General features: G+C 41.2%; 1 protein-coding gene across 2 annotated transcripts in view; it reads right to left on the bottom strand.

Annotated features, from left to right (window-relative positions):
• The window catches only part of pdgfd (platelet derived growth factor d), an 82,321-nt gene that overhangs the window by 10,969 nt on the left and 59,383 nt on the right, over positions 1-11,969 (bottom strand). For both annotated transcript variants that reach the window (XM_050074777.1, XM_050074769.1), the window contains exon 5: positions 9,363-9,576. In XM_050074777.1, coding sequence (XP_049930734.1) covers positions 9,363-9,576 — 214 coding nt within the window. The remainder of the gene's footprint in view (positions 1-9,362; positions 9,577-11,969) is intronic.

Consider the following 11,969-nt stretch of genomic DNA (forward strand, 5'->3'; position numbering starts at 1 on the left):
TAAGCAGGAGCACTTTACATTGTTCATAATCTGCAGTCCAGAGAGGCATCAGGTGGTTTGAGGGTCACATGAAACAGAACATTTAAAAAAAAAGAAATATCATAAGAGGCAGAACAGAAAAGAAAGAAGAGCAACAATCAGCTGCAGATTGACTGCTCTCTTCAGTGAGGTCCTCAGCAGCATAATCATCACCACATTGTCCATACAGTAGGTGGAAATTACACAAGGCCATTGAACCAGTGATTGTGCTTTACTTTTAAAGAGTGCTATGCAACATTCATGCATATATGCATATATGTGATTCACAGTCTGGGGCAGGATAGTCTGCACACTGTTCTCAACAATGAATGTATAAGCGAACTTCATACAGCATTGGAGGCAAGCCTTGATCGTTGCTGTGAAAGTTGCTCAGTCGTGCATGAAGCTAAAGAGGTCAATTTCAGCAGTATGAAATTCTGGGATCTTCTGCATTGTTGGATCCATACAGCAAGTGTGCTAGAGACTTACAGCGGCTGAGTGGTGGGGTCACCTTTAGCTCACCTGGTATAGTGTGCCCCTAAAGCTGAGTCCTTTGTAGGGTTACAGCGGTAACAACTGGTACAACTGGTTTTAAGCTATACAGTGATATTAAAATTGACGGTTATCATACTGTGTACATTTGCTTATCTATGACATTGAAAAAATGCAACTGGACAGAGCTTCTCAACTTTTGTTACTTTCAAAAGGGAGACTTTTTACACAAACTTTAATTTAAAAAAAATGAAATAGGGTTGCAGCGGTCAATCTCAACTTTATTACTATTACACGAACTTTCATTAAACTTTCATTTCAGTAAAGTTTTTTTCAACCAAAAATAACCCTTCAGTTTCATTGCTTTAAGGGTTATTTTGACTTATTATAATAAAAATATCTGTAATACCGCCACACCGTGAAATTGCGATAGTAAATCTCATACGGTTGCAACCCTAGTCCTTTGCAGCAGCCCACTCTCTCACACCTTTCTTGTCAATCTGTGGCTCTCCTATCAATAAACGCAAAAACACCCCAAAAAATCCTAAAAAATACTACTACTAATAATAATATTCCATTTTGCAGCTCTTCTAGACTTTCGAAGTATTATTGGACTGCATGGATCAAACCTGATGGTGGGGTTTGTGATGCTCAGAGAGAATCCACTGATTTACAGACATCTCTTTCACAGTGTAAGTCTATGGGAAGGTGTTTTTTGGGGGCCATGTCAACACGTGATGGACACAGCCATTATAGTTCCACATTTGGCCACTATGTAAAATTGGCTTCAAAATGTGGCGCTGTCCCTGGGGGCTTGTTCTTAACATGGAGGTGGCTGAGTTGGCGGCTAGCAGCTAACAGTGCTAACTCAATAAACAGCGCTTAACAATAGCAACAGTGCTGACAAAGCTAACGTTGTTAGCATCGATAGCTGGGAGATATCGGAGTGCTGGTGCTTCACTTCAGCAATGGTGGCGTCCTCATACCTATGGTAACCACCGTTCCAGTGCAGTGCAGAGCGGCTGTGATTAGCCAGCCAGTTGGATACACACACAGGGACTCGCATGCACATGTGGCCGAACCATCTACCACAACAAAGACAGGGAAGCTCTGATTACAACAGGCAGAGGTAGCGTGACTTCATTCTCTGCTCAGGATGCAATTGCTACACTATAACTTTACATAGCAAGTAGTTGTTTGCTGCTATATTAATGCTCTGACTGTTGTCAACAGCTCCTTTAATAATAGACTCTTACAACTGAGTCAGTCTACACTGGATACAAATTTTAAACCCTACACTCTCAATGAGGTAAGTTGATTTCACTTGTGCAGTGCAGTTTAGTTTCATCTGTTGGTTGGAAAAGAAAAAACGTTTGCATGTTAGCAAATGGATCCCTATAAAGTTCTATATACAGCATGTTTGCCCTTGTCTTTTCCCCATAATAGCTGTCTGTAACTACCAATAGCCACTTTGATAATAAAAGGCCTCTCTGTCTCTCAAGTGGAAAACCTGGAAAAACATGTTACTACTCAGTCGTGACTTGTGTGTGAATTCCAATAATGAGGCACCATTTATGTGAAAACACACACCATTGTTTAACACACTGCAGTTGCTCTTTTACATCATGGAGGAAAAATAATTATTCCAGAAGCCTATTCATACTGTTAATAGGCTGTATAGATTTGCCCTGAGAGGCGCCCTCAAGGACCCCTCTGCACCGGGGGATGGGAAGGCAAGGCCTGCCTCAAAACAGCTTGATTGACATTATAACACAGCAGGTGTGTGACACATGTATGTCACAGTAAACTGGATTAGTTTGGATATTTAAAAAAACACAACATTAAATTAGAGGATTGTGAGACATGATCCATCAGTCAACATGAGCTGCTGCATATTTGGCTCTGAATTACATCCCCCCCCCCCCAAAAAAAACAGCTAATCATAGACGCTGTAATAAGCAGAACTGATTCAAGCTATTTGTGTTGTCTTGTTTTATTTCTTTACTAAGCTAATAAAAAAGTGTATAAAATGTTAAAGATATAATTTGTAGGATTTTCCTAAAAAACAATAGACTCATACAGAAGCAAACCCTCAATCATCACTTGTGACCCAATAGAAGTGTGTGGCGGTGTATTTTTCAGCAGAAACTCTGCTCTCTGCCTATATTTTCTTATTTTATTTTTTATTTTCTGGGCTCAGGACATTAATAAATGTGTACCCCTACAACTCTGAGATGAGGTAGGGCTTTATCAAAAGTTAGCGACCAGGTGCCACACCGTGAGTAGCTGGCATCCAAGAGACACAGCGCCAAAAAATACAAATATAGCAAGGCAAAATGCCAAAGACAGAGAATCTGAAGTTGGCTTTTAATTTTACTTTTGCTAATGTCACTATATCCTGATAGTAGTACATGAGGCAGATAGTCTATGAAAAAAAAAAAAGAATCCTTTGCCTCCTTTAAGTGCTCCTAATGGCATTTGCAGAAATCATGACGACAACCAGGGCAGCAAGGTGGTGCAGTGGTTAGCAATGTCGCCTCACAGTAAGAGGGTTCTTGGTTCCTGGGGTGTGGGAGCCCCTCTGTGCGGAGTTTACATGTTCTCCCCGTGTCAGCGTGGGTTTTCTCCAGGTACTCCAGCTTCCTCCCACAGTCCAAAGACATGCAGGTTAATTGGTGACTCTAAATTGGTAGGTGTGAATGTGAGTGAATGGTTGTCTGTCTCTATGTGTCAGCCCTGCTATAGTCTAGCGACCTGTCCAGGGTGTACCCTGCCTCTCACCCACCCGGTTATGTAAAATGAATGCAGGCTTTCAAAAAGGCTTTGCTCTCGTTGGGGGGCGACATTTTGTTTCGGCTCAACTGTTTTCAACATGGTGGCTACAAACTTTGATTTTACAGCCAAGCAGTACACTAAAATATGTTCCTGGAAACACTTGAGACAACAAACAGTCAATGCAGTAACAGAATCCTTATTCATATTTGTTCATGCGCCATGATTGACAGCTATTCTTTCTGAGAATGACCTGTGATTGGCCAGACTGTCCTGCCACTGGGAAGACTTTATAAAGCCTGAAAACAGTGTTCGAGTGTTCTCTCAGACCACTTGAATTACAATATGCTTATTATGGGATTTTTACCCAATGACGTCAAAATGAAATTGCCTCCCCGAGCTTTAATGGTCTCCTAAGGTTCAGAAGAGAGCCTTGAGCACCATGGGAGGACAACAGTCTGGCACTTTACTACCTGTAGAAACCACTCAAGGAGAGGGCGACTGAACAACCTCACAGCAACAGCAACATGATGAGAAGATATTGCTGATGCATTCACCTTTATGGTAGCATGTGACTGTCCTCTGTCACACAGAAAGCAGCCAAGAGTAATGGGTTGAGCTTGTCCTTTAGGCGGTGATGGTGAATGTAGCCTATGCACACAGGATGCTATTAACCAGTCTGACGCCATTCAGGGTGCCATTAAGTGGCTGGCATCTCCTTATTGCACTGGGTCTCCATACAACTGGGGTTAAAATAACAGCATCGCCAGTTCCTTTTTCTTTTGAATATCACTGCTCTGTTCACCATTGAGGAGCTATTAGAATGAGTATATGACTACCCAAATCCTGTACACTCTCTCCAGCTTGCTTGGCTCCCAGATGGAAAAGATGAACGCGCGAATGGTGTGAGGAGCGTCTGCCATTATGAGACTGAAAGAAAGTAGAAGCATTGTTTGGATATAAGGGCCATTTCTACAGCCAACACAAAGTGGATTTGTTTTTTGTATTCTTTTTTTGAATCCATAAACCCCACAGAGCCAATCACAGTGTGAAATGGGATAAACTTTCTTGAAACAAGTGAAATATTCTTAAACATTTGCAGTGAAGATGAATTAGATTTTCTCTGATTACTAGATTTTTCACTTTGTTGAAGTGCAATGGCTTTTACTACCAAACACAAGAACAGAGGACTTGTCAAGATCGATATTTGCAGTGAACTACGGCGACTACTTGGCGAGATTGGCTTGAATTGGCTTGTTTCTGAGTTTTGCCGCAACAATAAAAATCAGTCATGCAAAAGAAACTGCCCAGAATTCTCATGTCCTCCGTATTAGTATAACAGTGACAAATTTGCTTGACGTGCAATACGTGAGAGAGAAAGGGAAGTGCAGTGGGGTCAGGGAAGCCTAATGGCATTGATAATCAATAAGCAATTGTTTACAAAAAGAAGTCTTTGCTGGGGGGGGGGTTCCATTCATAACACAAAGCATGTGGGAAGCCCAGACGACAATGCAGAGAGAAGAGCAGGAGATATAATCATTTGCTTTGGCAATATAAAAATAGAGATAAAAGGAGAAGGTGCACCATTTATATTGACGACATTGATCGTGGTTCCATCTAAGTGGTAAAATTGCCCATGTTTATAGGATGCATTTATTTATGACCTAAGATTAGATATAACAGGCGTATAGAAAAGAAATGGATGAGCTTGCTTCTGTGTGAGGTGTTGTATCTGTGTTTGCATGCTCCTCTAAGATCCCTGCACTCTGTCATAGAGACAGTTGCTGTGTGCACATCCTAATACAGTTGACTAAATGAAAAGTGGATTATGTGGATTATGTCTGCATTTGTGTGAGTATAAACAGGTTAAACGAGGACAACTGATCCAAACAGTGCCTGTGTCATGTTTAAACAAACAACAACAGCCTCAGAGACTTTATGGAATATGAATAAAAAATAATGTATTTAATGCAAGGTATGTTTTTTCCCCCAGAATATAGCAAATTAGGTTTATTTTCAACTATCCAAGCCATTTATACCATGAGGGAATGCAATAGTTATTTTTCTTTAGCACATTTGGCATCTAAGAATTATGTCTGTAATGATAAACAGGACAAAATGTGATTCTTCATTTGACCACAGACACAATAACAACTGCCTTAACTTACTATTATATGGTGTAACACAAACTATTAAGCATTTAAAAAATCATCTCATCATATACAGTCGGACTGCAGTACACACCCAGCATTCTGCTATGCCTGACAAACCTTTGCTCACAGCCAAATCATTTTCTTCCCCTGCATCTCCTTCAGATGTGAACAGTACAGGTGACAGAGAACCCATCATTTCTGTTTTTATTTAAGAGCAAAGCAGCCAGTTTTTTAACAAGTGACAGTTGATGACAGAATTGTGAGGATGTCAAGAGTCATGACAAGTGTCTCTAACATTTGTAATGTTTGTTTATGCCTCCCAAGGTAGTTCAGAGCTTGATGTAAAGGAGCTGGTACCAAATCATGACATGGTATGATATTTATGCAGAATTTAAATAAGAGCTTCAACTGGAAAAGTATGTGTTGCATGAAAACCCCAAAGTACGGGTAGGGTATTTGTAATTTTAAAGTGAACACACCAAAATTCCCAAAGTCATTGGAAGATAGAAAGGGCTGGATAGAAATCAGAGGACCTCTGTAATTACCGATTCTCGATTCTCTGATTCGAGAATTGGCAAAGCTGCAGGAGTGTTCCAATGGCTCCGCAACGTATGGTCGTCCAAAGCTATCACTACGGCCATCAAGCCACACCTGTATATGTCAGTGGTCATTCCAACAGGGACCTACGCCTGCGAGACGTGGATGAGGACTGCCAGCATTACCAACATGTTGGATGTCTTCCACCTACGATGCCTCAGAACCATCTTGAGGATCTCATGGCAAGACCACATCACCAACGATGAGGTGATGAGAAGGGCAGGGGTGGCGCTACTGTCTGACATGGTCTCTGACAGGAGAAGAAGAATGGCTGGACATGTACTCCGACTGCCAAGAGAGAGACCAGCGAGTGTGGCAATGGACTGGGTGCCTGTGGGCAGCAGGAGGAAGAGAGGGAGGCCAAAGAAGATGTGGAGACAGACGTTTAAGGAAGACCTGAGCGAGATGGGTGTCAGCTGGCATGGTGCAAGGAGGGTCACCAGGGACCGGAGCAAGTAAGGGGCTCGTCGCCTAATGTTCCAATAGGAACGGGAGGAACTAAGTCTAAGTAAGTAAGTCTGTAATTACGATCGTCTGGGAGATGAGTATCATATTTTGTGTGGATGTCAGAATGTGAGCTTAATTAATTCAAGTCAGAGGTATTTGCTTGATTATTATTTAAACTACTCATCTCTGTTTAAATTAATTGTCATTATAATCAGATAAGCCAAAAATTATTTATAGACGAGGTGCTTTTTTGAAGAACGTCTTTAGTTTAAGTAACATTTGTTGTAATTTCATCACACTGTGTGCCATTGATTTGTTAATACTCTTGTGCTCCATACCATGTGATCATGGTCTTGAGTCAAAGGCACAGGGCACGTGTGAGTGGGTATGCTTGTTTACTGTGTGTGTCTGTGTCTGCAGGGCCGAGCTTGCGTCTCTTTAAAGGGGAATGAGTGTAATCTTGGAAAAGCAGTGGCGTGGAACCCTGTCAGGGAGCGTGGGGGAGAAAAAGACAGAGAAAGAACGACTGCGAAAATGACTTTGTTATTCACACAACTACCAAGACGACAGAAAGTTTCTATCTGTGCACATGCCTGAAAATTACCGAGTATATTCAGTTCAAGACAGGTTTGTGTTATTGTGTTTTATGTTATTTATGCACAACTTAAGGCACAAATAAATATTACGATCAGACTTACTGTCCTTCATGGGAACAAAGGTGGGTGTGAGCTACCGAGAGTGTGTGTCTTAATGAAAATAAAACTAAGCTGCTGACTGTGGCAGATTTCTGCTCCGCTGCACAGGTTGAATTTCCAATTAGAGAGAGCTACGCTTGTACAGAGTATCAAAGACCTGCAGCACTTATATACACCTTTCTATAGAGCTGCATCACCCGCAAACTCCCCATATATGGAGCCTCTAATACCAGCCAAGCACACACATGCACTGATAAATAGAGATGGATTTGCTGTCACGCACAAACGTTTACTAAAGAACAGGAGAACCCTCGGGTAGAAAGACAGAGAAAGAGTGCAGGGGAGAGATTCACAGGTGAGAGAGATGGGGACAAAAACACTCGGGTCGGTTGCGAGCATGAATGCTTTGATACTGTAGACGCACACGCTCCCATGTTTTTGTAACGTGTGTGTGTAATAAGCGTTTTCATGCCAAGACATGTGCTATCTCTGCGTTTTAAGGAAAAAAATCTATTGCCTCAGTGACTCCAGGTCATTGGCACCGACTTCACAGTAAAGAACTGCCTTGAACCGCTGGTCCTGTGTCACCTTAAATCTGTCACTGACTCACTTTTAGACGTACTGGAGGGCAAACTGCTCATTTGATGATGCAACAGCTTCGTGAGGCTACAGTATGTCATTGCATCATAACATGAGCAAGGGCTATTTTTTGAAACTGATGATCTTTAATATTTCCAGAAAACTAGACATAAGAAAATGCATTTTCATCCATATATTTACATCTCTTTCAAGTTCAAAAAGCACTTTCACACCCAAATTCATCAGAATGCTCTTTAATCCGTTTTTTTGCCATTTTTATGTTCACCTCAGGGGAGTTAAGTGCACAGATATTTCTTCTGCCTTTATAAATTCCTTCCTGCATACCAAATTAAGTGTGTCAAGAGATACTCTCAACCATCAGCTGTCACCTGTGCTGTATATGATCATAAGGCAACAATATGGCTCCATTACAGCGCTGACTGATGATTTCCTTCAAATCACCGAGCCATAGATGTTGTCCACTGCAGTGCTGTACCACTGAGTTTTATGCATGGCGCAATACTGTATGTGAGAATGGGCCTCCTGCTGTGTGGGTCTTTCTTGGTCAGCAGAAGGCGGCACGCTCTCCCCTCCTCTCTACGACACCAGCTACCAACGACTGCACCAGTCTGCAGCGAAATACTGTGAACGCAGCAGAGTTGTTGAGGATCACCATCTGCAGCACAATAAAACGGGATGAGAACATCACCGTGCTCATCTTCCTGCATCAACTCTACTAATTCGACGAACTCCTCATCACAAAGTCTTCTCATACTTATACTGGAATATACTTTTAGGGTCTTTTCCATGTCCTACTTATATTTAGATACATACAAATAGCTATTATTTCTGTTAAATGTCTCTCTATGCATTTCAACTTAATGCACACAGCATAACAACACTGTATAAAAACTGCTTTAACTATATGATCCTCATGTGCTCGCAGAATATTAAATCCAAGGATGTTATTTTTATGGCTGCACAGTTTTCTCCCTGTAATTAAGCCTGATGATATAAATGATGTTACATATCTGGCAACATTTGGATCTTTGCTAGAATTTCAAAGCCCATTTAGCATTATTTTCTACATGCATACACTCAGAAATCCATTCTCAAAGAGCCAAGAGTACTGCCGAACCAACGGTTGATCAACTACCAACTTTGTAGCTCTGCACAACCTTTTGACACTTGAATTTGACTTAGTTTGACAACAAATTGTAGAGCTACTTTGTATCTTTGTGACTGTGCTAATACTGCAAAACTAGCACTGTCCTCAACTTTTTACTCTATATTTGTTCATAGTTTGATAACGTCAAATGAAAACCAAATACTGTCTCTTCATTACATCTGCTCATAATCTTATGTTTCAGTCCTGTGTTGTAAAACTGCCTTGTAATGTGTCGGCACATTCCACTCGCAGCAGTTATATTACAGCTAAATGAAAGCTACTGTCGTCATACTACAAGCCGTCATGCAAGGACATATGTTTGGGTTTAGTGTCCTGTAATCCTGAGACATTGTGAGACAATCATACGTGTGTTTATGATGAAGTTTGTTGGACAGTTTTATGTTTGGCCTGTAAAACTTTGAGATATAATGTATATCTTACCTTTATTATGTCTGCTTGCCAGATGATAGGCCCTGGATCTGTAATGTATGTGTGTTTGAGTGTAGATGCTGTCCAGGTCCTGTCTCCAGGTGTCTGGGCTCAGGGATCTGAAGAGCTGTTCCACAGTGTCAAAGGCAGCTATGGTCCGGTCCAAATCCTCCAATGAGAACGGAACCTGTGTGACTGTGGCTGGCATCTGCCCTACAACACTGTCCTGCAGAGAGAAAATGGGAAAGCGAAAAAAATTAGGGATTTGATTATTAATTTGAGTCTATTCATACGTAAGCAAATTGTAATTTATAACATGATTACCTTCAGCACATTGGGGAGATTTGTGGAAGTCCTGAGACACAAGTGAAAAAAAAATTCTGGTGATCCATTTCCAACTCTGTTCTAGTGTAAATTGTTGTCTCCTGTGTTTAAGGCTTTAGAACAGCTGAAAATAGGTTTTACCAGGATAATCTTTCTTTTTTTTTTCTTTTTTTTAATTTCTGGACGGGATCATTAAAGGTTTGTTGTTGTAGTAATAATTTTGGCCACAAGAGGCTGAAGTTTATCACTACCTTATGTTCCCTATATATTGCTAGACAAAAGAAAGGCATGACAGTAATGTTATATAACTTGCTAACAATCAGTAGCCCTTTTTACATGGAAATCATGCTACAGCGCCGCTACGAAGTCCAGTCTGTATGCTGCCTTTGCATTTTTACACAGTACCGAAAATGAAAATGGTGGTGGCTAGTGTGTGATTTTAGACAGAATGGCAGCATCGCAGAAGCAAAAGAGGCATCATGGGCGTGACATGTAACACAACAGCACTGGCCTCTAGTTTGACATATAACAAGTTCACAACCAATAACAATCATTTACTGTCTCTGTTATATGGCAGATGATCTCATCGTCTGCTTGGAGGGTAAGGAACTCCTGGACCTCATTGTTTTCCCCATTTGTGGACATTGTCGGCTGCTGTTCCTCTTCTTTGAGTTAGCTGCTAACTGCTAGCAGCTATTTATAAAATTGCCTGCAGTGGGTTGCATGCATAACAGGTCATCAAAACGTCAATAAAACGTCACACCTGTGCCACCCAAGATCCTGTACCGTCAGCTGTCCCTTTTATAAAGACTGCGTTTCGGCACTCTTCCAATGCCTCCTTAAAGGTGAGAAAATTCTACTCCCCCATTCCACGATTGTACCTTTTATACGCAGAGGCGAGGCAGCATAATGGTGTGAAATTCCTGCCTTGAAGAGGCTGTGTAAAAGTGGCTATAAATATATGTACCTTGTGTTTGGAGTGCACGGGAAATTAAAAGTCACTAACAAGAAAACAAGAATGCTTTTCATCCTATTAGAACATGGGGTAGTGGTGCACTTCAGCCTGTTGTGGGTAAAATAAGTATGCAACAACAGGAAAGAAAGATTCTGGCAAAAACTTTTTTTTTCATCTGACAAAGCATTTTTTCACCTGTTTTACAGATTTAAAAAAAAAAAAACACAACTTAAAAAGGTTATCCTGTCAAAACCTTTTTACCAGGTATAAAGTCATAAACACAGAAGATACATTAATTTTACAGGATTGTTTTTCTGGCTTGCCTCTCGGGGCTTCCATAGAAATCACAGGTAACTATGGGCCAAAAATCTTCTTGGTAGTTTGTGAGTCACTTTATCATTTCCTTCACCACTATTGTGCTGCACCGAATACAACCCAATTTAAAGGGTTACTGATTAGTCAGGGAACTATTCAAAATTATGTTTTGCAGTGTCTGGTAGGGAATCAGGTGGCCTTGCTGTATGCACAGAGACAGGCGGGGTACTTCTGCAGCTGATGAAACATCGGTTTTCTTTGCAAGCATTAAAAAGGTATCCAAGGATTCATGGGAAGATTTGGAGATACCAACAGATAACCTCCAGGCTGCCACTGTCACTGTTGGTCATACTGACTTCTCTAACACTTGGGGTCATTAATCATAAGGCAATGAATACTAAACATTTCAGACAGAGCTTTTAGTGAAATGGAAAACAGATTTTCAAGGAGGCGTCTCGACCTGATGCCCATCGGTGTCTTCCTCTACAGTGCAGCTCTTTCTCTCAAAATCTGAAATACATACTAGTCCATACCCATTGGTAGCTTTGTCACCTTCTAGCTATGCCAATCCTCAATGCCTATGTGCAGTTTCACATAGATTGACCACGTCAGTGAGTAGAAAATCGTGGGACAGACAGAATGACTGACTGACAGAATGACACCCTTGACAGTTTCTGTGATTATGTACAGCATACCATACCATGACTCAGTCATACCAAAAATTAGAAAAACAAAGAAACATTTGGCCACAGGGGGAGCCACAGCGTTCAGTCGTATTTTAGCCATTTTTAAGCATTTTTCTGTTGTTATAGCGCCACCCAGTTGCCAATTAGAGTTAAGTTTCTCCAGGCACCTTGAGGCGTCCTGTTCTACATCTCTACCAAGGTTAGTAAAAATCGATATGGCCGTTAGGCCTAGATAGGTGTACTATCTCTCTAGCGCCCCCATTTTGTTTGATGGGGTCAATAATGGAGGGGTCCCCTCAGATTATGTGTGGTCATATGCCTACAAAGTTGCGTGGTGAT

The sequence above is a fragment of the Epinephelus moara genome, chromosome 2, assembly GCF_006386435.1.
Source record: "Epinephelus moara isolate mb chromosome 2, YSFRI_EMoa_1.0, whole genome shotgun sequence".
Taxonomy (NCBI): domain Eukaryota; kingdom Metazoa; phylum Chordata; class Actinopteri; order Perciformes; family Serranidae; genus Epinephelus; species Epinephelus moara.